Source organism: Lemur catta, chromosome 4 (genome assembly GCF_020740605.2).
Source record: "Lemur catta isolate mLemCat1 chromosome 4, mLemCat1.pri, whole genome shotgun sequence".
In the NCBI taxonomy this organism is placed as follows: domain Eukaryota; kingdom Metazoa; phylum Chordata; class Mammalia; order Primates; family Lemuridae; genus Lemur; species Lemur catta.
This window is the reverse complement of record NC_059131.1, coordinates 71383345-71409291: the sequence shown is the minus strand read 5'-3', so window position 1 is coordinate 71409291 and position 25947 is coordinate 71383345. Positions and strand designations below refer to the sequence as shown.

The following is a 25947-nucleotide window of genomic DNA, read 5'->3' as shown; positions in this document are numbered from 1 at the left end:
CCCATAATTTAGTTTGGTGCCCCCTGGGCAGACCTGTCTCAAGTTACCACTCTGTTCCTTCTCCATCCACATAAAGGCATGGGGTGGGGGTGGGGGGCCATAGGGAACCCTGAGTCTGCATCTGGGCAACAAAAGGCATCAAAGACAGGTCAGGGGCCGAGGGCCCATTTGAAAGGGTGTCCACGGGACCCTCATAAAACAATTCTTGGTGGATTTCGGTCTCAGCCTGCCACCCCACTCCAAATCTTAAGTTACTGTCAAAAGGAATGGGGAAGCTTCCTGAGGATACAGGGTGCCACTGTGTAGGGAGCCTCAGGGCCACTCCCTCCCCTGCCACCCTGACTCTAACTGAAGTGAAGGTCCTCTGCGCAGTAGATGAAGAACTGTAAATAAGCCATGTGGATCGGAACTGCCGCTGACTTGAAGATCTGAACTTCGGTGTCATCGGCCCTATAGGGCAGCTTTTGATCTACCTGGAGAGACCAGAGAGCTGATAAAGTCAGGGCCATGGGAGGTCACAGCCAAGGCTACCAGATCTTGCTTCCCCAAGCTCCCACTTGGTGCAGGGGGAATGGGACAACCCTGCAGTGACACAACAGGCAAAGGAGGGATGTGAGGGTCCATGGCCAGTTTGAGAGCTGGGGGATGCCCCCAGGAAATAGCCAGAGCCAGGGGATGCCCCCAGGAAGTAGCCAGAGCCAGGGGATGCCCCCAGGAAGTAGCCAGGTAGGAATGTTACTGGGGTGTGGGAGAGGGGCAGCCTCACCGGGGCCTGGTCTCCCACACCAAGAACAGAGATGGTGACTTTCAGGTAGCCTGTCACGCCACTGGCAGGTTTATTTGGCTGGCAGAGGCCTAACCATTTCCTCAGGAGTGAGTGACCTGGAGAGGCAGTGGGAGAAGAGCCCACCAGTCTTTGTTTCAGGAGGAGTGGGAGGTGGAAACCACCTCGTGTATTCCAATTCCCACTCAGTGGCAGAGGAAAATGGGAGTCACTCCGACAACAAAGCAATGAGAGTATACCCTCAAGGCTGCCAGCTGTGGCCTCTAGGAAAGAGGGATCCCCTTTCCACCCTGGGAACCTACTGTTACTGGCCTGGTCTGGAACCAGACACTACAGAGGCAAGCATTTTTCCAAATCTCAACCTTGTATGTATTCTATGGCCAGATCGTGGTGGGAACCTCCACTGAAACTTCAGTCTCCCAGTACTGGCCTCAAAAAATAGAAATCCAACCTAGGCTTGCAATAAAAGGTTAGCATTTGACCCAAAGGGATACCCTGAGTTTGTCAGAGAAAGATGTTATTGTTATAAAGTAAGATAAAATACTATAAAGTACAGTAAAATATTATCAAGTACAGAAAATAATTTGTACCCGCTACTACTCCCCCCATCAATATGTTGAACATATGGGGATTTTGAGGTGTTTTGATCTTTGGCTAGATTTTTCTCAGAAGACATATATGTTTGCAACAATGTTACCTACCTGGAGAATGGTAGACAAATCCAATATCTGTCTGAAAAGACAAGAGTTGGGTGAGGATTAGTTAGGTCCTCCAGCCAAGATTTGTAATACCGGCTAACTGGGTGAAAACACTAGCTACCAGTGTTTGAGCATGTTCTCTGCTCTAACTCATTTAATCTTTACAGCAACCTGGAAGGTGGGTCCATTATCACCTCCACTCTGCAGAGGAGGATACTGAGTTTGAGAGAAGTGCAGAATCTTACAGCTAGGACGTGAGAAAGCCTGTGTGGAAAAGATCCTTAATGCTATGCTGCACCACCCGCCTGGCCAACACAGCCTTGACTCTTCCCTATCCCTGGGTGGGAGAGGGTGTCACCCATCCTGGGGGAAGAGCATGGCCAAGGTAGAGTTGGCAAAGGGAGCACGGGTTTTCCCTTTCCCCTGGGAGACAGTTTCTGATGAAAGCCTGAGGGATGCGGTGCAGGATTGGAGGTGATATGTGCAGGGCAAGGTGCCACAGAGCATTCTGGTGACCCTTGTAACCAACATCTGAAAGCTCCATAGATCAATCCCAACATTGTGTATGTAGGCCTGCTCTAAAACTCAGTCGCCCCTTTGTTCGGTAGGCAAAGACTTCCTAGATACGACAACAAAAGCACAGTCCTAAATACAAAAGCTTGATAAATTGCACTTCATCAAAATGAAAAACATCTGCTCTTCGAAAGACACTGTTAAGAAAATGAAAGGGCAGTCATATACCGTGAGAAAATATTTGCAAATCGTATACCAATAGTTAGAAAACAACCCAATGAAAATGAGCAAAAGATTTGAACAGACACTTCACCAAAGAAGACATAGATGACAAACACATGCAAAGATACTCAACATCATCAGTCATCAGGGAAGCATAAATTAAAATCATAACAAGATACCACCACACACCTTTAGAATGGCCAAAATAAAAAAAGAAGGACTATATCAAGTGTTGTTGAGACTGTGGAGCAACTAGAACTCTAGTACACTGCTGGTGGGCATATAAAAATGGTACCTGTTTGGAATTTTGGGGGAAAAACTGTTAGGAATTTCCTTTAAAAAGTTAAACATAGACCTACCACATAATTTAGTCATTCTGCTTCTACATATTTACTCAAGAAAAATGAAAGTATATGTGCACACTAAGATTTGGACATAAATGTTTACAGCTTCATGGTAATGGACAAAAACTGGACACTATCTAAACATCCATCAGCAAGGGATGGAGAAGCCAACTGTGGTGCATCCGTGCAATGGAATAGCACCCAGCAATAAAAGGGAATGAACTACTGATACACAACAGCAACATGGATGAATCTTAGAATAATTATGCTGAGTGAAAGAAGCCAGACAAAAAAGGGCACATACTGTATGATTTCACTTATATGAAACTGTATGAAATGCAAGCTAACCTATAGTAAAAGAAAGCAGATCAGTGAGTGCCTGGGAGGGGCTGGATGGGAATGTGAGGGAGGGATTACCAAGAGCACAAGGCAACATTTGGGAGCGACAGATGTGATAGATATATTCATTATTTTGATTGTGATGTTGGTTTCATGGGTGTGTACATATTTTTAAATGTATCAAATTGTATATTTTAAATATATGTAATTCACTGTATGTCAATTGTACCTCCATAAAGCTGTAAAAAAACAACACAGAATAAAATCTCAGACACCCCTAATGAAGCAACAGATCTAGGCAGTGGCCATCAATAGCTGTTAACAACATTAAAAGAGAGACCAACATACATTCTGTGCCTCCTGCTGAAGTCACTTTGCCAAATAATTGACCCAAGTCTGACCTAGGCTCTAGAGAGGAAAAAGGGAGCAGGGTATGCAAAATGATCCCCTGGAGATGAAATCAGCAAAATCCAGACTGGGGAAAATGCTATATAGGTCCAACTAGCTGTTTCCTTAACTAATAAACTGCAAGTTAAAAAAAAAAAAAAGGCAGAGAGGATCAACAGAATAAAAAAGACTTAAAATGCCTGTTAACCAACTGCAATGAATGAACCTGGTTTGGATCCTCATTTGAACAAACTAAAAGAAATTTGTAAGACAATTAGGGGAATCTGAACACTGACTAGATAGTTAATGCTATCCAGGAATTATAAAGGTTTTTAGATGTGATAATTGTATTGTGGTTACACTTAAAAAAATCTTTACATTTTAGAGATATGTACTAAAATATTTAAAGATAAAATGATATAATGCCTGAGATTTGATGCAAAATAATCCAGTGAAGAAGGGGAAGGAGGCTGAATGTAGGTAAAACACAATTAACTATGAATTGATGAAGTTGAGTGATGAGGATGTGGGAGCTCATGATACTATTTTCTCCAATTTTGTGTATGTTTGGAATTTTCCAAAATAAAAAATAATATTATGCCTAATATTTTAAAAATTAGCTTAGCGAAGGTCAGGTTTTCTCTGATCTCTACAGCTTATTCAACAGTTTGTTTTTGGTCATTGTCTGGAAATTGTGCAGTGGCCTTTATCAAAAGCACAACATTTTTTTACCTCCTGTCATCTAACCTCTCTAGAATCTTTTCTTTTCTTCTCTAGAGACAGGGTCTCTCTATGTTGCCCAGGCTGGACTCAAACTCCTGGCTCAAGTGATCCTCCCTTCTTAGCCTCCCCTGGTAGCTGGAACTATAGACATGTGCCATAATGTCCACTTAACGTCTCTAGATTTTAATTTCTAATCCTGACTGCTTCTGTAACCACATCAGACAAATCTGGTTCAACTTTTATGTAACAAAGTTGTGAGTTGTTTTTCAGTTGCCACAGACCCCCAGGTTGAAGGTCCCTCTAACTTTCTAAGCTTGCCCAGATGAACCAAGTGTGCAATCATGGGCAGAACCTAAGTGCTCAGACTGAGGAGCAGGGACTGAATTAAGAACCGGACACTGCATGGCAGGATCCAGGATCCAATCAGATTCAACCGTGGCATCACCCCAACAAAAGATCCAATCAGATCATGCCTCATTACCCTCTGACTATAAAACCTGCCCCAACCCCCAACTCCAGGAGACAGATTTGAGTCTGAGTCTCTGCAAGTACCAGGTGCTTCAGTGTTTGGCTTTCCACTGCAGGCAGACAAAGTGAACCCTTCTGTGGGTGAAATGGGGTAAGGGCAGATCATGACTCTTCATGTGATTACAATAAGTAGTGAGAAAAAAACCTTACTTCCATTTGTCCTAACTCTGCCTTTCCCAAGTGTGGTGCCCCTTTCCTAAGGTTGCCAGATTTAGTAGATAAAAAAAACCAAGATGCCCACTTAAATTTGAATTTTTGATAAACAACTACATTGTTAGTATATTTATGCCCCTGCAATATTCGGTGAAGAGTTGTGCAATATTTGGGACTTGCTTATATATTAAAGTATTTTTTATCTAAGTTTCAAATGTAACTGGGAATCCTGTATTTAATTTAGCAACCTACCTTTCCCTGATCTTCTTGGATTTGGAGAATCTTAGTTTACCCCATCATGATTGTGTAAACTCTCATCTCATCTCTCAACCTGTGTCTTTCCAAATCACATCTTTTCACCCTGTCCTCACAGGCAACAATCTTTCTCTGGGTTTCTCTAATACTTAGGTTGGCCTTTTTGGATGCTCTGTTTCCATTTCCTGGAGATTTGAACTGTGTCTACAGTATTAGGGATGTGGGGAATTCAACATGGCACCCAGCACTTTCATAAATGTTGTGTACTTTAATTCTCACAGTGACCCTATGGGTTGGGTATATTATTATCCCCATTTTACAGATGAGGAAGTAGAGGCTCAGAGTAACTTGTTTAAATCATTCAGTTGGTAGGTGGATCCAAGTTTAGATCTTTGAAAATCCAAATCTTTCCCCTAGAGTTGAGCATGGAGCCCAGCGTGGGTCTCTGTGTTTCACCAAACCTGCTCCCTTATACAGTGCTCACTTGGAATCTCCCAATCTCTGCTTTATATCTCATCACTGCGGAGTTCACCACCTAGAAAGGAGTTTCCAGAAACATCTTAATTATTCACAATCCCAATTTCCCTCACCCCCCACAGAATGAATAGTAAGGACACATCCAGGACCCTCCAGAATTTCTCTAATGCTTCCTAATGGCTGACACTTGCACACAGGTTTTCTCATTTAATTCTGAGAGGAATGCTGTGGGGTTTAGATTTTTAGTTCCATTTACTGGTGAGGAAATTTATCAAAGAAGCCAATTCACTTGCCCCTCTCTGGAGTCAACGCAAAGCAAGGTGTTGCACTCAGCTTTATCCATTACATGTCCTGGTGGTTTCCTCTGTGCCTATGTTACCAAGAACATGTAAATTCTTCAGAGGAAGGGGCCTCCTTGTTCTCCTTAGCCCTGTGCTAGGCACATAGCAGGCACCTGATAAACATGTGTTCACCATTGTTACTGGGCTCCCTCTGGCCGGGGAATAGAGTATTCACTCTGAGGAGCCTTTGGTGGCAGGAGAATCCTGGCATGTGGGAAGGGCTGGTATGCTCACTTCAGTGCCTTGTTTAGGGCCTGGCAGTTTTCAATCCATAATGTTTGTTGAATGAATGAATGAAGAATCTGGGGGACCAAGGGGTGAAGAAAGATGGAGATGCTGCTTTGGGGTCCTAAAGACAATCTGGGGTGACCCTGGCTCTGAGGCTGAGGACTGGGGGCTGAAGTGCTTCTCAGTATTGGGGTGGAATAAGAAAGTGGGCCCATCATGCCAGGGACCAGTCTGGGCCCTCACCTGGATTAAGATGATCTCATCGAAGAACTTCATAGGAATCTCATAAAAATTCTGGAAGAAGAGCTGAGGCAGAGAAAATTGGGGTGGAGGAGATAATGTTTCTTCTACTACTTCACTCAGGGACTCAATAGACCTGAAGGCTCAGAATAATGTGCTTCTTTGCCCATTTCAATGACTTTTTTTTTTTTTTGAGACAGAGTCTGGCTCTGTTGCCTGGGGTAGAGTGCCGTGGCATCAGCCTAGCTCACAGCAACCTCAGACTCGTGGGCTCAAGCAATCCTCTTGCCTCAGCCTCCCGAGCAGCTGGGACTACAGGCACGCGCCACCATGCCCAGTTAATTTTTTCTATATATATTTTTAGCTGTCCATATAATTTCTTTCTATTTTTTAGTAGAGACGGGGTCTCACTCTTGCTCAGGCTGGTCTCGAACTCCTGAGCTCAAACGATCTGCCCGCCTCGGCCTCCCAGAGTGCTAGGATTATAAGCGTGAGCCATGGCGCCCGGCCTTCAATGACTTTATGAGTACAGGTTGAGAACCCCTAACCTGAAAATCTGAAATGCTCCAAAATCTGAAACTCTTTGAATCCCGACATGACACTCAAAGGAAATGCTTACTGGAGCATTTTGGATTTCAGACTTTTAGATTAGGGTTGCAGAATCAATATAATGTAAATACTCCAAAATCTGAAAAAAGTCCAAAATCTGAAACACTTCTGGTCCCAGCATTTTGGATAAGGCATATTCAACCTATACTATCATTCTTGGGGGCCTCCGAGGCTCCTGGAGAGTTTTTTGTCCAGAAAGGGCAGGGGTAAGGAATCCCTGGAGAACCTAGCAGTCCAAGGCCCAGCTAGCTGCACAGGATGGAGATTGGAGCATGTACCTCCTTCTAGATTGCTCTGCTAGTTCACTCTACACCTACTCCCTGTGGCAGCCAGAACCTCCTTTCCCAAATGCAAACCTAGGCCTGTCACTCTCCTGCTGAAGTCCTCATGGCTCCTGGGTGCCACCCATGATGAGACCCCAGCCCACATTGTAGGCTCACCTCCAGCCAGTCCCCTCCAGCCACACCCATATTTATAAAGTCCTGCCATTAAGTCATGCTACTTCTTACTTTGAAAACACTGTTCTTTTTTCCTGAATTATTTTCTCCCATCCTGCCATCTTTCCCTGGTAAACTCTTCCTTCAAGGTTTCTGGAGTCTTTTCTGAGTGCTCTCCCGTTCCCCCAGCTTCATTACTCACTCCTCCCAGCTGCCACTGTGCTCATCTTTTATTTGTTTGTCTATGTACCAATTAATTCAACAAGTACTTATGGAGCACCTACTGCGTTCCCGACACAATGCTACAATTTGGGGCTCCAGCAGTGATGGGCTGCAGGTGGTCCGGGGCTGCTTTCATGGCTCCATTAACAGTGCTCCCAGACCTCTGTCTGCCCCGTTGTAATTGCTTATGTGTTCACGTGCTGAGCCCCTACCAGACCACCAGCTCCTCAAATGCAGGACTCTGAATGATCCCATCAGCACTCCCAGTGCCAGGCACAGTGCTTGGCCCTCAGTAGGTGCTCAGTAAGTGCTTGTGGAGCACACAAGTGAAGACATGTGAGTGAAGATGCAAGCTTGCTGGCTGCCAGAAGGAGATGCCCAGCCCCTGGCGGGCCCGCTTGCCGCTGTGCCCATTCCACCCACCTCATCGAAGAAAGGGTTGTTTCCCATCTTGATCCGGGTCTGCTGCTGCTGGCCCCCAATGGACAGCTTCACCACTGGCTTGATGTCATTGCCCATGAGCTGTCGCGCTTCAAACACCCTCACTCGAACCTGCAGAGGAGAACACCTTGGCCCCACTTCTCCAGCAGGGGCTCTTCCCTCAAGAACAAATGTCTGATAAGAAACATTCTACCCACTATGGATAGAGAACTCACAGGAGAAGGCATGGAAGAGGTGGACTTGGAGAGGGAGGTTTGGGTTGTCAAGGGCCTGGGCAGCCGTTGTAAGGAGCTGGGTCTTGTCCCGAAGACATTGGGGCTTTTTTTTTTTTGAGACAGAGTCTCACTCTGTTGCTCGGGCTAGAGTGAGTGCCGTGGCGTCAGCCTAGCTCACAGCAACCTCAAACTCCTGGGCTCAAGCAATCCTCCTGCCTTAGCCTCCTGAGTAGCTGGGACTACAGGCATGTGCCACCATGCCCGGCTAATTTTTTCTATATATATTTTAGTTGTCCAGCTAATTTATTTCTATTTTTAGTAGAGATGGGGTTTTGCTCTTGCTGAGACTGGTCTTGAACTCCTGACCTTGAGCTATCCTCCCGCCTCGGCCTCCCAGAGTGCTAGGATTACGGTGTGAGCCACCGTGCCCAGCTGACATTGGGGCTTTTTAAGCAAGCGAGTGGCATGATGAGAATGACCTCTTTGGCTGAAGAATGGACAGGAGAGAGCTGGAGGCCAGGAGTTCAGGAGGAGGTGACTGATGTGGTCCAGGGAAGCAATGGTGGTGGCTCGGGCCAGGCAGCAGAAATGGCAAGGGAGAGGTGGGGGCAGCTGGTGACATTAAGAGCTAGGACTTGGCATCCAGCTAAGATACAAGAAGAGGGCAGTCAAGGAGACCCCCAGCCTCCTGGGCAAGCAGGGAAGCAGGCAAAACCATGGCTGGAATGTCAGGACCCAGGCTAGAGAGCAGAGGGAAGTTGGTAACTCATGGGATGGGGGTTCCCAAATTCACAACAAACCGTGGACCTTCCCACAGGTCCCCTATACACTTCTCAGCCTCTCCTGTACGGTTAATTTAACTTTGCATGTGCCTCACCTTGTTTTGCCAACAATCTGAGGACTCTGGAAGGTGGGATCCCAGCCTTCCTCACTGCCTCCTCTGCATCTACCAGGGCCTGCAGTGCACAGCTGGGCCCTCCTACTGCCTCGCTGGAGCTGCTTCTAGCTTCAGCCACAGGCAGAAGTTCCCTAGAATGGCCCCTGGAGGAGCAGAGGATGTGGTGAGGGTCTGAGGACCTGAAGCTGGGTCTGAAGCTCTGCCCTTCTACCATGACCTGTGGGGAGGAGGAGACGGCTGGGGAACACAGCAAGGGTTTCAGGTGGGTCACATGGACTTTCAACCTGAATCCTCACCTGGAAGTGCTGAGGCTTTGAGCACAGAGCCCTCTGCATGGCAGAGCTGGGAAGCGGCACTTTCTGCTTGGCTGCCTCTCTTGTCGTTATGCCCAGGCGGTCTTTATACCCTGGGGAAACACAGTCCAGGTGAGCTCAGAGCCCCAGGGCTCAGGAGGTTTGGGGGCATTTCCCCCATTTCATTGTTCCTTCTCCAATGCCCAGCTCCTGGCTAAAAGCACCCCAAGAGGTCCCGATAGCAGCACATGTCCTCCCCAGTACATCCCCATGGGCCCCTCCTACCCTACTCTCTACACACTGGGGCTCTTGGAAATAACCATCCTTGTCTCCCTCTGCAGCCCATTGAAGGCTTATGTCTTATATCTTATGGGTCTTATGTCTAGAGATGATGAATGGACATATTGGGGTGGCCTCAGCCAGACGTCTGCAGATCTGGTCTCTAGCCCCCTGTAGCTTCCAGGGACCCTAACCTGGTCACATTCCTTCTGTAGGCCTCAAAGGCTGGGTCTCAAAGATCCCAAAGAGCCCATCCAGCTCTGCTTGGAGGAGGGCAGGGGTAAGCCCTAGGGAAGGACATACCTGTCTTCTCAATGTCTCGGTGGGTCATGTGGGCTACCTGTAGAGTGATAGTACACTGCAAGGCAAAGGCGGGGGAGCTGTAAGCCAGACCTTGTGATCCTCAGCCAAGTCACAGCACCCAAACCCTGTGCAGCCTGGTTGGGTTTATACCCAGGGTTTATACTCCTGTGGGGAGTGACACTGGCCATGGTAGGAGACCACACCACGGGCACCTGTGCAGTCTGCGTGGAGGGAGGTTATATGCTGGTGAGGTGAGAGCAATGGGTGACAATGGAGGGGATTTGGAGGATAAGGAGCCACATGGTGATGATGGTGGCAGAAGAGAATTCAGGAGAGTGGGGAGGAAGGGCGAGGTGACTCGGGACAAGTCCAGAACCATGGACGCTAACAGCTTTTCCCCTAGCCCAACATCTCACAGCTCATGTGGGCACTCTTGCACACGCCTCCTAACTGACCTCCCGCCTCCAAGCTCTCCTGCTTTCTATCCAGCCTCCAAACATCACCAGGCTTGCCCCCTAAACAACCCCTGCATGTCTTAAATGATCAGAGTAAAGTCATAACTCACTAGCATTGACCACAAGGCCCTTCACCTCTGCCCTGGCCAGCTGCCCAGCTGCAGCTGTCCCACCCCTGCCTATCCCGCTACTGTGGGCCAGGAGTGCAGGCAGTCCTTCCTCTTGTAAGGAGTCAGACTGCTATCTCTAGCAACAATCCAGGAAGCCAAACAATAAAGATCTGCCCCAAATGGCAAGGACTTGATTAATAACTGATGGCTGCCATGGTTTTTGTCTCCATTTCCAACTTAGGACCAACCAAAGAGAGCCGAACATTCCCCCTAACCACTCGCACAGGAAGCCCCATCCCTAGTAACCCACCTTTGGCTTCCCCAGGCCAACTTCCCTTCTGTCCGCTATGAGGCTTTCCCAGTCCCCTGGCTGCCTCCGTGTCTCTGCCAAAGCACCAGTACTGGTGGCCAAGCCTCTTGCTAAGGCGAGTTCTGAATACACAGTCTTTGCTTATTCTTGTTTGGTTGGTCTTCATCTATTTCCATACATCTTAAACATCACCTCCTCTGTAACGCTGTCCATTTCCTCCCAAGCAGAACCCTTGACTCTCTCCTGACCTTGGCACCCTAGCTTTACTGAACCTGCCCAATGTGTGCTGGAGTGCTTGTCACTGTGAGTGGCACCTACTCTAACAGACTGTGGGCTTCAGTCAGTTCTGTCTCCCAGTGCCTAGTACAATGGCTGACTCCCAGTGGAAGGCCAATTAATCCATCTAAATAGATGGGTGGAAGTGGGGATGGGTGGGTGGATGGCAGGAGGGAAAATAAGGAGACGATGGCAGTGTGATGGGGCCCCCCAAGGTGGAGCACATCACCACCTGTCCCCATTCCTCCAGCTGCCCTGCCTGGGCCTTCCTGAGCCTGACTCACGTCTGTTTGACTCATGGAATGGTTGAGCAGGTTCAAGTTCTTCACAAAATGGACCTTTCTCGGATGTTTCACCAACGGCTTGAGCACTACTGTGGCCAGGCCAATGAACCTGAGAAGAGGAGGAGCAGGTGTGAGATCCTGAGGCAGGGGAAAGGGTGTCCTCCTCTGTCCCCGGCATGGCTTTAGCTAGAGATGGTTTTTCTCCCAGAGGCCATGCTGTCCATGCAGGTCGGAGAACGCAGCAACATGGGGCATCCACCAGAGGGCGCAGGGCTCTTAACTCTGGGAATTGGCTTGGGGCTCCCAGCGCAAGTAACAGCTGATTGGACCACGGGGTGTACACCTGGCCAAAGCTGAACCACTCAGCTTCTCTGTCCTAGGAATTTTGACCCTTCATGCCACAGCTTCAATCTCAGCCAGGTGTTGGTCTCACTTGGGCACTAGAATGAGGCTGTGATGAGAAGGCAGGATTAGGCAGAGAAGCAGAGACTCAAGATCCGTGCTGCTGGGTTCCCAAGTTTGTAACCCTAGCTAATTTTTACTCTCAGCCTGGTTACCCTTCCAATATCTGCCCCTCTTTTTTCCCCTTCAGCTGACTGGAGTGAATTCTGGTCCTTGCATCTGAATGAGTTATGGATTAGAGACAAGAATTACATCACCCACCATTGCTTTGGTCACAGGGAGTTAGGCTCCTTCTGCCTCTCTCTGCCTCACCTTTCTTTCTCTTCTGAGCCCATGTCCTGAAGGGTGACTTGCAGGAAGGAGTCATTTTCCAGGGGACGGTTCCAGAGGTGCCAGATTAGGGTCTGTGGGGAGCACAGAGATGTCAATATCCTTCCTCTGCCCTTCCCATCCCATCCTTCTAGGAAATGAGGAAAGGTGTGGGTAATGGGCTGGTGCTGTGTTTCTCTAAAACCAAGGAACCTCCCTCATCTCTAATTCCCTAAGGAGATGGCATTTGCTACCTTTCACTAAGTTGTGGGGCATCCTACCTGAACTTCTGCATCTTAAACTGCAGTATCATGTGCATGTTAGGAGTTAAGGGGTTTGGTGACAGCAGATGGGGGGAGGGCAGCGTGGATGGATGGAAGAGGAGAGAAGATCCTGCACAAGGAGCTTTTTCTCTGCTTTGAGCTTCTAGGAACATCAGGATGCCCCAGTTGGACTAGTTGGTGGGCCATAGAGTGGTCCATACAGTGGTCCATCCCTGAGAGAGAAGGGCCAAGAACAGCTATGGGCAGATGGGACCTTTGTAGCTTTGCTGGATTGGAGGCTACTACTCCCAGGCTAAGATACTACTCCCAAGCCTTGAGGAAAGCTTGTGAGGCTCCCTGTCTGCTCCCTAGACCTCTGAGCAGCTGCCTGAACTCCACCTCTTCCCCCTTGCTATTGGAGTTGTCATTTCCTTCTCTGGGCTTGGCCTGGTGTCTACCTCATTCCATATGGGGTCATTCCCTTCCACCACATGAGTTCTCTTCTTGATATCTGCAAAGAAACCAAAGGGCTGGCATTGGTGGTAGGAAATATTTTAATGTCTGGGTTTGAGTAGAATAAAGAGAGCTAGAACACTCTAAGAAAACCTCAAGTCTACATTAACAGGTATGATATGGCACCAATTTTTTTTTAAGAGACAAGGTCTTGCTCTGTTGCCTAGGGTGGTATTGAACTCTTGGCCTCAAACAATCCTCCCACTTCATCCTCCCTAGTAGGTAGATTATAGGTGCAAGCCACTGCACCTGGCTTCAATTGTTTCTTTCTCAAGGAGTTCCAGAATTTCTCACTTTTTTTCACCCCATGGGACAAATAATGCTATGTGTTCATCTCATTTTCTTCCTAGCTACATATTCCCAGGATCTTGCAGCCAAGTGGGGCTGTGTGACTCATTTTGGCCAATGGGGTATGGGAGTGATATTTGCCACTGCCAGGTTTGGCTCCTAAAATCTCTATGAGACTCTCCAACTTCCTTCTCTCCTCTCCCCATAGACACCATCCTCATGACCTGCTGGCAGGGTGGTGCCAGGGTGACTCCACAGCCACAGGGGGCAAGCAGCTGGTCCCTACACTACTATTTGGAGGAGCCACCCAGGTGAGCTGTCTGACCAGCACCATCCACGCAGGACTTGGTGTGAGCAAGAGGTAAACTTTTATTGTTAAGCCACTGAAATTTAGGGTTTATTTATTACCAGAGCAAAGCCTAGTGTACACTAACTAAGACATCCCAAAGCATCTATAATAGGTTGAAAGCTCTCCATCCACTAAAACCATTCCCCTCAGAAATATTGTTAGCAGACGACAGTCTATAGCCCTTTAAAAGAGTCTCTGAATTGTTAAATTACTTTGAGCTTCTTTCCAGAGAAAGAATGTGAGAGAGTATGTGTGTGTGTGTGTGTGTGTGGGTGTGGGTGTGTGTGTGTGTGCCTGTAGGTGGTGAGAGGTGCAGGGTAGTGGATGGTATATGGGAGAAGAGGCTGGGAAGAACAGGGACAAAAGGAATAAAAAATATCAAACATAAACATGTAATCATAAGAATTTGTGGGTAAACCCAGAGTTCTGGGTTTTAGGCATCTTTGTAGTCTCCTGCCTGGCTAACCATAAAATCAGTCAGTCAGGGCAGACACATACTGAACGCCCACTACAGTCTTTAAACCTGCCAGGGGACATGAGTATGCATCCCCTTGTGAGCCTAGAGTCCCAAATGTCCAGTCTCTGAGTGTTGTCATGTTCAACAAGCAGAAAAAGATGAAAGGAATTTCACTCTTTACTCATGTCTCTTATAGGAACTACTGTGTCCTCTTTTCTCTTGGACCCGACTTTCTCCCTCCCAGCAGTTCCTGTATCCACCTTGCATATTCCCCACCTGTAGACTTTCTCCACCATTTTTTTTGGCTCCTAGCTTTTTGATATCTAGATGTACTTTATATCTTTCATTTTCTCTCATAAATTCTTTCACCTCCATCTTCCCCTTCCTTCTTGGATTTCTTTTTACTTATCTATAAAAAATGGAGATGATTAAACTGGCCCCATCTATCTCTGGAATTGCTGTGAGGAGCAGGCATCAATATATGTAAGAAAAGGCTTTGTTGGCAGGGCGCGGTGGCTCACGCCTATAATCCTAGCCCTCTGGGAGGCCGAGGCAGGTGGATCACTTGAGCTCAGGAGTTCGAGACCAACCTGAGCGAGACCCCATCTCTACTAAAAATAGAAATAAATTATCTGGACAACTAAAAATATATATAGAAAAAAAAATTAGCTGGGCATGGTGAGCGCATGCCTGTAGTCCCAGCTACTCGGGAGGCTGAGGCAGTAGGATCGCCTAAGCCCAGGAGTTTGAGGTTGCTGTGAGCTAGGCTGACGCCATGGCACTCACTCTAGCCCGGGCAACAGAGTGAGACTCTGTCTCAAAAAAAAAAGAAAAGAAAAGAAAAGAAAAGGCTTTGTAGATTGTAAAGCTCCTTCAAAAGTAACTAATATTATTGCACAGTTATTACTAGAAGTTGTAATAAATCCTGGATGTATATTACCTTTTAAAATTCTCATTATCATTTCTATGAAGGAGGGACTTTTTTTCCCTTTAAACCTCAGTTTATGGCAGAGCCCTAGTTCATGGAAGAAGGTCAAGAAGCATTAGTCCTCTTTTTCCCATAGCCTTTCCCTGGCATAACTGGGAAGCAGAGAAGTTATAATAGAAATAATAGCAATACGTTTTGATAAGTTTTGAAAGAACCAGACAGCATCTACTTCATCTTGTGTCACACAGGGCATTTTTTACATGGTAGGGGGCTGTCAAGCTATTTTTGCACTGAATGTATCTTGCCTCTTGGGGCTTCTCTCTCCCATTTGGACCCTGGCTCTCACCTCTGAAGTTGACGGACACGCAGGATCTGGGTGGGGGGGTTAGGGGCGGGTCAATCTTGGCCGACTCCACGACAAGCCGCAGCATCTCGGAGACCTACTTCCTTCCCTCCTTCCCTCTGCAGCGCTACAGCTTCCTTCTTGGAGCTCCTTGGTCCAAGGCTTCCCCCAAGGGCTCATGGGGGTGAGTAGAACCCCCTCTTCTGGTGCCTGTTGCTTAGCAACAGAGGGGATGTCACAAAGGTGGGTGGTTCTTGGTTCTGGAGAGGAACCCAGGGGAATGAGAGGAGGGAGAAGTAGCAATATAGGTGGCTGGGCCTGTAGAAACAAAACAACCTACTGCTTTGCACTTCCTCTTTCTTTTCTCTTTTCTTTTATTCTTGCTGTCCCGTGATTTCAAGATTAGGCATAGGCTAATGTTTTCGCTTTGTACAAGCAAGTTGTCTGGCGTGAATCATTGCCAAAGTCACACAATTTAGATGAGAAAATAAGAGAAGTGAGGCAATCTGAGAAAAGGTATAGGGAAATCAAGAACTGTTTCAATGAGGTCTGTGGGGAAGTCCTTCCTAATGTGGAAGCAAAACATTTGCCTAAATTTAGCTTTTGAATTAACGAGCTCTTATGCTGGCTGGGTTTGTAAAGTTAAAGAAAAACCTCAAAGCCAATACAGTTTTGGGTGGTTGTCTTTATTGCTCTCATCTGTGAAGATGGAGGTGGATCATTTACTCCTGTTGCCCACAGTAAGGCCTTTTTGCTTTAGGGTTGAATATTGTATAAATTACATCACATCCAATGGTTAAAATGAAAATTAATGAATATTTAAAAAAATGTGTATTAGTTGATGAAACAACTAATTAGCAGTAAGCAAACTATGCATTCTAAAAAATGCTTGGCATTCAAAGACTAAAATGCTAGATGTGTGAGTGTGGTGCTAAGATTGCTTTCTACTGCAGCAGATTTAAAAAGAAAAAGTAAAGTACTTCCTGGCAGTTTTTCTTGAAATCTAAACACAACACAATGCTTTTTGGTTTGTCAATGGTTTTCCAAACTAAGCATGACACAAAAGACCCCATAAAGAAAAGGCTGACAGATTTGACTGTGTAAAAAATTAAAAGTTCTTTAACATTCCATTGAATTGATAGAAAAAAATTTTTAATTACTATACAGAAAATACACTTAACGTTAAAAGACAAATGTCAAAGTAGGGAAAACACTTGCAACATATTTAATGCACAAAATTATTTAATAAGCTTTTATAGAGCAAGCTCTTACAATTCAATAAGAAAAAGATGACCCCAAAGGAAAACAGGGGCAAAGTTTGTATCAGACGATTGCCCAACTGGACAAAAAAAGATATTAAAAAAAGTTCAGTCTTTCTAATAATCAAGGAAACACAACGAGATGCTATCACCACTTTGCCAAATTGGATTCAAAAGCCAAAAAGAAAAAAACCCCACAAAAGTCAAAAAAATTCAAGCTCATTAATAAGCAAAGAAATACAACAAGATACCATTTATCCCCTCCCAAATTGGCAAAGAATTAAAAAAATAATAAATGCAAATGTACTGAGGAAGGGAGGGGGCAGAGAAAAGATACAAATCTATTAATATACAGAGTGCTAATGGGAATATAAGCAGGAAAACAGCAGAACTCTGGCCCAAGACAAGTGCCTAGGAGAGAGTTAAGGGTAGAGAGAGCTGGGGCAGGGACTGCTTTTTTTTTTGCTGTTTCTAATGATATTAACCTCAATATTTCTAAATAGTATATTTAACTAGTATTCCTGAATTTTTCAAACACGTCAGGTATTTTCCTAGTTTTATTGTTTTCCCTAGGGTATCCCTCCTGGTGTTCTCTTCTCCTCCAGGCTAGCCTGGTGGTTCCCCAGCCCCAGAGCACAGCTATTGTTCTGGGACTACCCTTCACCGTCACCTTCAGAATCCTCCTTGTCTGTCTCCTGTGTTGGCCCTGCTTCTCAGATCCCATGTCTTCCTCCTTCTCAATTTACAATTTACTCTCTCATCTTGGTGGAACACAGTTTTCAGTAGCTTTCTGAATTTTTTGAGCATTTGCATGTCTGTACATGTCTTTATTCTGCCCACACAGTTGATTGATAGTCTGACTATGTATCAGTCAGGATGGGCTACGTTATGCTGAGTAACAACTCCAAAATCTCAGTGGCTCAAAGCACTAAAGCTTGTTTTTTTCTTTTTCTTTTTTTTTTTTTTAAACAGGATCTTGCTTTGTCACCTAGGCTGGAGTGCAGTGGTGTCATCATAGCTCACTGCAACCTTGAACTCCTGGGCTCAAGTAATCCTCCTGCCTCAGCCTCCCTAGTAGCTGGGACTACAGGTGTGCACCACCACACTGGACTAATTTTTCTATTTTTTTTGTAGAGATGCCTTCTCACTCTTGCTCAGATTGGTCTCAAACTCTTAGCCTCAAGCCATGGCCTCCCAAAGTGCTAGGATTACAGGCATGAGCCACCACACCTGGCCAGTAAAGCTTTATTTGAAAATAGCAGCTTTACTGACATATAATTCACATGCCATAAATTCAGACTTTTAAATGATATGATTCAGGTTTTTAGTATATTTACAAGGTTGTGCGACTATCACCACTAATTTCAGAAAAATTTCATCACCCTAAAAAGAAAACTCATATCCATTAGCAGTCACTCCCCATTTCCCTCTTCCCATAACCCTTGGAATCCACAAATCTACTTTTCTATTTTTCAGATTTGCCTATTCTGGCTATGTCATATAAACAGAATCATATAGTATGTGGCATTTTGTGACTGGCTTCTTTAACTTAGCATAATGTTTTCAAGGTTTATCCATGTTGTAGCATGTATCAGCACTTCATTCCTGTTGGGTTTTATTTATTTATTTATTTATATTTTTGAGACAGAGTCTTGCTCTGTTGCTTGGGCTACAATGCCGTGGTGTCAGCCCAGCTCACAACAAGCTCAAACTCCTGGGCTAAAGCAATCCTTCTGCCTCAGCCTCCCGAGTAGCTGGGACTACAGGCATGCACTCCCACGCCTGGCTAATTTCTTTCTTTCTTTCTTTTTTTTTTTTAAGTAGAGACAGGGTCTCACTCAAGAGTGAGGCTGGTCTCGAACTCCTGACCTCAAGCAATCCTCCCACCTTGGCCTCCCAGAATGCTAGGATTACAGGCGTGAGCCACCATGCCCAGCCTATTTATTTTTTGAGACAGAGTCTTGCTCTGTCGCCCGGGCTAGAGTGCCATGGCGTCATCCTAGCTTTCTGCAGCCTCTGCAAAGCTCTGGACAAATGTTTCTTTTCTTTTCTTTTTTTTCCTTCCTTCCTGCCTGCCTGCCTGCCTTTTGTTTCTTCCTTTTCTCTTTCTTTGTTTCTTTGTTTCTTTCTTTCAGCTTTAATTTTTAGAACAGTTTTAGGTTCATAGCAACTTTTTTTTTTTTTAGAGACAGGGTCTCATTCTTTGCCCAGGCTGGGGTACGGTGGCATGATTATATCTCATTTTAACCTCCAACTCCTAGGCTCAAGTGATCCTCTTGCCTCAGCCTCCCAAGTAGCTGGGATTATAGGCACAACTATTTTTAAGTTTATTTTTACTTTTATTGTGGCTGTTTCTTCTCTTTAAGAGTAAATTTTTGGCTGGGCATGGTTGCTCACGCCTGTAATCCTAGCACTTTTGGAGGCCAAGGGGGCGGGAGGACCACTTGAAGCCAGGAGTTCAAGACCAGCCTGGGCAACATAGTGAGACCCCATCTCTACAAAAAATTAAAACAAAAAATTAGCCTGGCGTTGGGCGCGTGCCTGTAGTCTTAGCTACTCGGGAGGCTAAGGAGGGAGAATTGCTTGAGCCTAGGAGTTTGAGACTGCAGTGAGCTATGAACTCACCACTGCACTCCAGCCTCGGCTACAAAGCGAGAACTTATCTCTAAAAAAAGAAAGAAAGAAAGAAAAAGTAAATTTCTAATGTATAAATTCTTTTTTAAAAAATAAAAAATTTTTTCAGTGACGTGGAAAGTAAATTCTTTTTTTTTTTTTTTTGAGACAGTCTTGCTCTGTCACCAGGGCCAGAGTGCAGTGGCGTCAGCCTAGCTCACAGCAACCTCAAACTCCTGGGCTCAAGCGATCCTCCTGCCTCAGCCTCCTGAGTAGATGGGACTACAGGCATGCGCCACCAAGCTGGCAAATTTTTTCTATGTATATTTTTAGTTGTCCAGATAATTTCTTTCTATTTTTTTTAGTAGAGACCGGGTCTCCCTCTTGCTCAGGCTGGTCTCGAACTCCTGAGCTCGAGCGATCTTCCCCCGCCCCCCGCCTCGGCCTCCCAGAGTGCTAGGATGAAAGTAAATTCTTAATGACTAAATTCATGGGGACTGCTCTGGCTGAGGTGGAAAGTGTGGTGAGCGGCTCGCAGACGGGACAAAGAACCAACAGGGTGGCAGCTACAAGAACTGGGGCTGTAGGAGCGGGCTTCGTCCTTTATCCTCATTCGCTGCTGAAAATGTAGAAGGCGAAAACTCTCGGCCTCCGTGCTTTCAGCCTCGGAGACTGGCGTGCGTTCGGGGCTCTCCTCTTCCCCATTAAATTGTTGGAGCTTCGTCCTTTCCGGGCTTTGCCGCTCACCGCCCCTCCCTTCCCCGCCCATAATCCGATTCCGTGTTTTCCTCGGTGCCCAGAGCTGCCGGGCGTGGAGGCGGTAACGCGCACGCGCGCAGGGGTCTGGCCCGGGCCGAGCGCGCGGCCGGACTACTGCGGTGAGAGAAGGCTCGGCCTTGGGTGGGGGTGGCGGGCCGTCGGGGTCGAGGCCGCGGTTGGAGCGGGCGGGGGCCTCGGCGAGGGCCATTGGGCTCCCGGGGCATGCGAGGACCGGGGACTGGAGCCGGTGGCCGGGGCCGGCCGGGAGCGTTGGGCCGGGGGCCGCGCCTGGGCCGCCGTGACGCGGGCGCCGAGCCCGGCCCGGGGAAGCAGGCGGCGGGAGGCGGGTGCCAGGCGGCTCCACCTAGTCGCGAACTCTCGGTGACCTTGGCCGAGTCACTTCAATCCCCTGGGCCGGCGCCTTCTTCAGTAAAATGCGAATCATAAGCCGTGCCTCCTATATGGGCCGTTTTGAGGTCCAGTGGCGGGAACCCCTGAAGATCGCTGGAGTGGGCAGTTTGCCGGGGACGACTCCACTTAGGGTGAGGGAGAAAGGGCTTCCTGGGGTATCATTTTGTCACGGGCTTTGCGGGGGGAAGCTCTCCTTCTTAATGTCTTAAAAACTCCAGAATATTATGAAGTAGTTGCAAAACTTTTGTTTAACATCAATCGGGAGACTTGAAAGAAATGGAGTCCTTGCCATGGTTAGCTTCCCTGATGCCACGCCGCCTTGCTCCTTGAGTGCTCACACGCCAGCTGCGGACAGGGCCCTGTTCCCGTTGTCTTCAGACAATAGTGTGAAGCAGGACGCCCTTAACTTTTGAAGAATTCATATTGGTGATTCCTGTTGTTTGCCAAAACCCTTCCCACCCACCTAGGAAATTGTGGTGCTGGCCAAGCAGGTTTAGTGTCTGTCCATGTGAGGTGTTCTTGAACCATTTAGTCAGATTTCCAGTTAGTGAATTTTGTAGAGATTGAATATGGAGCAGCTCATGGCACCATAGCGTTTTTTGATGGTAATGTGGGATCTCTAGAACCTGCCCACCATGGGCAAAAATGTGCTGTATAATGGATACTCGACGTGAATGATAGTAGGTCATAAAAGCATATTAGATGGTTTAGATGGGAAGAAATTTAAAATATTGGAATTGACTTACATTGAAATTTTTTACTGCAGGTGACTAGCATGCATATACCCATCCTCTGACTTGCTGTCCCTCCACTGACATGGCCCACCGGGGTGGGGAGAGGGACTTCCAGACTTCAGCTCGGCGCATGGGCACCTCGCTGCTATTCCAGCTGTCAGTGCACGAACGGGAGCTGGACCTGGTGTTTCTGGATCATAGCTATGCCAAGCCTTGGAGTGCCCACCCAGATGCCAGTAGTGCTCGCCCCACTCGCATGCTCTTTGTCACTCCTCGACGGCAGCATGAAAGTACCATGTGAGTTTGGGCTTCTCCTAAGGGCTGCTGTTGCCCTAACTGGACAGTGATCAGATGGGGATTAGAGAGGATTTTCTTGGGGAAGATTGGGGGAGATTGTAGGAGGAGCTTGGATATTTAATTAGGCATCTCTTTCAAGCAGCATGAGGATATCTGTCCTGAATGTGGACATCTGCACATGAGACATCTTCTAACAAGAGTTAGGAAAGCAAGATGTGCAAAGGAAAGCAGACAACCTATTCCACTTAGATAATAGGACTTATGTGGAAAGAGAAAATTGAAGAGGACTATTGTAACTGGTGAAGAAAGAGACTGAAAAGTTGATTTTAAAAAACTGCCACATGGGATAACTTTTTTTTTGGAGACAGTCTCACTCTGTTGCCTGGGCTAGAGTGCAGTGGCATCAGCCTAGCTCACAGCAACCTCAAACTCCTGGGCTGAAGTGATCCTCCTGCCTCAGCCTCCTGAGTAGCTGGGACTACAGGTGCACACCATGCCTGGCTAATTTTGTCTATTTTTAGTAGAGACGGGGTCTTGCTCTTCTTGCTCAGGCTGGTCTCAAACTCCTGACCTCAATCGATCCTCCCGCCTTGGCCTCCCAGAGTGCTAGGATTACAGGTGTGAGCCACTGCGCCTGGCCTCTAATTTCTAACCTTTCAAGATTTGTTGATATGTTTTATTCTGATGATCACATCATGCCCTTACTAATTTTATAAACTTTTGGAGAGAGGTTTTGTGGTTTGTTTTAAATCTGATCTAATGTTTACTCTCTCCTCAAGTGCAGGTTTTAGTTTTGTTGGAGGTTAGAGATCTTGTACTTTGCTTCTGTAGGTCCCCCTATAGCCTTAATATGTTAGAGGTACCACAGTGTATTTTAAACACATGTGGAATAGTGATTTTTATTTGATTTCCCAATGATGTTGGCATTTTGTTGGCTTTTTTGGTTTTACAGGGGGCTGGATCTGTGACTTTAGTTCGGAATAATGTAGCATAATCTTGATGCCTGTAGCCTAGGGCATAACTGAAAAACTCCTTTAAATGGTATTGGAAATTTTTTCATGTTTGCTATGTAATGGCTTCTTGCTGTTGAAACTCCTGTGTCCATATGTCATGATATTTTCTTAAAGTGAGATTCTGTGGACTTTTTTTGGTACTTAGAAAATTAATTTCCTTTTGTAAACCTTGTTTCCATGTATATAGGCCCTGCAAGTGAGAATTTGGCATGTTCTAAGAACTCTTTTAGGCCAGTATGTCTGGAAGATGGTGGCAGTAGGGATGTAAGTGGGAGTTGGCAGAGGCTATCTCATGTAGGACTTTGATTCTAAGAATGGTAAGAAGTCATTGAAGGATTTTAAGCTAGAGATCCAATTTATATATATATATATATATATTTTTTTTTTTTTTTGAGACAGAGTCTCACTCTGTTGCCCAGGCTGGAGTGCCGTGGCGTCAGCCTAGCTCACAACAACCTCAAACTCCTAGGCTCAAGCGATCCTACTGCCTCAGCCTCCCGAGTAGCTGGAACTACAGGCATGCGCCACCATGCCCGGCTAATTTTTCTATATATATTTTTAGCTGTCTGTATAATTTCTTTCTATTTTTAGTAGAGACGAGGTCTCGCTCTTGCTCAGGCTGGTCTCGAACTCCTGAGCTCAAACAATCTGCCCGCCTTGGCCTCCCAGAGTGCCAGGATTACAGGCATGAGCCACTGCGCCCGGCCCCAATTTATATATTAAAAAGATCACTTTGGATTTTTATTGAATAGATTATAGCGCAGGTGTAGAGTTGAGAAGATGAGCTAGGCAGCCATTGCAGTTGACTGAGATGGGCCATAAATTATGATAGCTTGGATAGGGATGGGAATAGTACAAATGGAGATATATTTCCTAGGTAGAGCCAATAGGACCTGTGCTGGTGAATTGGAAAGAGGAGCCAGGGTTAAGTGGAAAGGAAAATTAGGATGCCTCTTAGATTTCTGGCTTGAGCAGCTAGGTTGTGCCATGAGTTAGGGAACATGGGGAAGCTAGGTGTGGGATGGTGGAATCAAGTTCTCTTTTAGCCATGGGTATCCAAGTGCCTAGCCCAATGTCTGGTGTAGTCGTTGGGAATGAATGTAATAAGATCATCAAGGTCGTAAAGGTAACATGATATTTGGTAGATAACCAGTAGACCAGTTTGTTTGGTGTAGTATTGGTAGGTAGCCAGTAGACCAGTTGGTTCAGCATGGTATTTTGGGTGACAAAGTTGGTGTAACGTACTGTGAAGTGGGGAAGTACCTTCAGAGCACTAGGATTTCATTAACATCATTCTAAAATAAGAAAGAACCTTCAGATGTTCAATTAAGTTTGTTTTCTGTTCTTGGCTGTGTACAAAGTGAAGTAAATAGCTAAGGATTCTGCATTCCAGGTGATCTGTCCTAGATAATCACAGGCTTTTATAAGCATATAATAAACTATCAGTTGACTTACTAACAAAAGGGAAAGTTTGTATGAATAATTTAAAATTCTAGACCAGTGCTGTTCAAAGGAACTCTCTGCAATAATAGAAATGTTCTGTACCTGGGACGTCCAGTAGGCACATATATCGGTTGAGCAGTTGAAATGTGGCTAGTGTAACTAAGGAACTGAATGTTTAATTCTATTACTTTTATTAATTTAAATTTAGTAAAATAGTCACATGTGACTTGCAGCTACTATATTGGACATCATGTGTAGGCAATCAATGGAATGTATTTGTCTTTTAAAAAAATAGCTGTTTATCATTTTTTGTATAGACTCATTTTAAAATGACTTTATGTTAGTAGGTATTATGCACCTACTAGTATGTCAGAGAGGGCAGAGATCTAGACAAGTGTAGGAAAGATGACTTTGTATCAGAATCTTCTTGTGAATATAATGTGCTTATGCATAATTTAAAGCTGACTATATTAAAGAGACATTTTTTGCAACCAGATGATTATTAAACACCTGTGTTGTGTGAAGTATGTGTGCCCTGGTCCTATTTCCTCACCTGTTTACAGTGAATCAGACGTTCCAATAGATGTGGAGACAGTCACGTCAACCCCTGTGCCGCTCTATGACAATCAAAAGGCACGCAGCGTGATGAATGAATGTGAAAGGCATGTCATCTTCGCCAGGACTGATGCGGATGCCCCTCCTCCACCAGAGGACTGGGAGGAACATGTCAACAGGTAGGCCACTCCTTGGGAGGATGGGTCACTGTAGGGTTAATGGTCACCATCCTGTAATTATTTCTTGTATCATCATCTTCATGGAAACACATTTATTGGGAGTTTATTTCATTTGCAGCCGCACAAGTCTTAATGTTCTCCTAACTCTCACATTATAACTCTTAGCTCACTATGTTCTGAGCTCCTTGAGAGCAGGGCTTGCATTGCAGCCATCTTTGCATCCCTGATCCTAAGACATTGATTAGCACACAGTAGGCATATAATAAATGTTTGTTGAATAAATAAATGAATTAAATTTGAGAGGCATTTCTAGTTCTGTAGCTTATATAATACAAGTTATGATATAGGGGTCACCCAGACTACAAAAATTAAATGTACATTTGTAAGATACTGTGTTTATATGGTCTATAACTTGGATAATGAAAATGTTTTGGAGTCACATGAAAAGCTAACAGATGTTTGGCTTTTAAAGCAAGATTTGTAATCTGTGGTTTTGAGGGCACACTTAAGCTTGTTTTCATGAGTTTGTTGGCTAGTTTTGTTCCCATGCTTCCTGCCATCCCCAGAGAACTCAGCACTGCTCTCCAAGTCATTTGTTCCTGTTCATTTGGCAAACATTTATTTATCTAATCACATAAGAGGTTTGTGGAGATATTTACATGGCATATAATACACCTATTTAATATATACACTCAATGGCTTTTAGTGTATTCAGAGTTTTACAACCATCACTACTATCAATTTGATGAACATTTTTATCACTGCAAAAACAAACCTCATACCCATTAACAGTCACCTCCCATTTCCCTCCATTCCTTGGGAACCACCAGTCTACCTTCTGTCTCTATGGATTTGCCTATTCTGGACATTTTCTGTAAGTGGAATCATGTATTAATAATATGTGGTCTTTCATGACTGGCTTCTTTCACTTAGCATAATGTCTTTAAGGTTCATCATGCTGTAGCATGTATCAGTATGTCATTCCTTTTTATTGCCAATTGATATTCCATGGTATGGATAGCCCACATTTTATTAATTCATTTAGGATATTTAGATTGTCTCTACTTTTTGACTATTATGGATAATGCTGCTGTGAATATTTGCATACAAGTTTTTATGTGGATCTGTGTTTTCAAGTCTCTTAGCTAGGAGTACAGTTGCTGGATCATATGTTAACTCTGTTTAACTCTGAGGAATTGCCAGACTGTTTTCCAAAGTGGCTGTATCCTTTTATGTTCTTACCAGCAGTGTATGAGATTTCCAGTTTCTCTACATCCTTGCCAACACTTACTAATTTTCTTTCTTATTTTTAAATCATAACCATTCTATTGGTTTTAGTTGGTATTTTCCTGACGGCTGTTTGTCTATCTATATATCTACGGTATGTAAGGGAATGTTACTCTGAGTTGGTAGGCGGTAAACATGCCATAATGCATAATATTGAACTCGTTTTTTTATTTTGGAGACA

At 45.4% G+C, this 25947-nt stretch overlaps 2 protein-coding genes across 9 annotated transcripts in view; one reads left to right on the top strand and one right to left on the bottom strand.

Annotated features, from left to right (window-relative positions):
- Positions 1 to 15304, bottom strand: part of FER1L5 (fer-1 like family member 5) — a 52698-nt gene extending 37394 nt beyond the window's left edge. The window contains exons 1-12 of the mRNA XM_045550144.1: positions 15220 to 15304; positions 12797 to 12849; positions 12079 to 12170; positions 11365 to 11473; positions 9930 to 9984; positions 9351 to 9460; positions 7924 to 8052; positions 6236 to 6298; positions 5431 to 5481; positions 1486 to 1516; positions 767 to 882; positions 350 to 473 (exon numbers count right to left, since the gene is read on the bottom strand). Of these exons, the coding sequence (XP_045406100.1) occupies positions 350 to 473; positions 767 to 882; positions 1486 to 1516; positions 5431 to 5481; positions 6236 to 6298; positions 7924 to 8052; positions 9351 to 9460; positions 9930 to 9984; positions 11365 to 11473; positions 12079 to 12170; positions 12797 to 12849; positions 15220 to 15304 (1018 nt within the window). The remainder of the gene's footprint in view (positions 1 to 349; positions 474 to 766; positions 883 to 1485; positions 1517 to 5430; positions 5482 to 6235; positions 6299 to 7923; positions 8053 to 9350; positions 9461 to 9929; positions 9985 to 11364; positions 11474 to 12078; positions 12171 to 12796; positions 12850 to 15219) is intronic.
- Positions 15305 to 19905: 4601 nt separating this feature from the next.
- Positions 19906 to 25947, top strand: part of KANSL3 (KAT8 regulatory NSL complex subunit 3) — a 54318-nt gene continuing 48276 nt past the window's right edge. For 6 of the 8 annotated variants that reach the window (XM_045550137.1, XM_045550138.1, XM_045550136.1 and 3 more), the window contains exons 1-3: positions 19906 to 19966; positions 21025 to 21289; positions 24309 to 24479. In XM_045550137.1, the coding sequence (XP_045406093.1) occupies positions 21075 to 21289; positions 24309 to 24479 (386 nt within the window). In that variant the 5' untranslated portion in view covers positions 19906 to 19966; positions 21025 to 21074. Of the gene's footprint in view, positions 19967 to 20288; positions 20390 to 21024; positions 21290 to 24308; positions 24480 to 25947 lie in introns of those variants that run through there. The other 2 variants (XM_045550134.1, XM_045550139.1) reach the window with 2 other exon arrangements.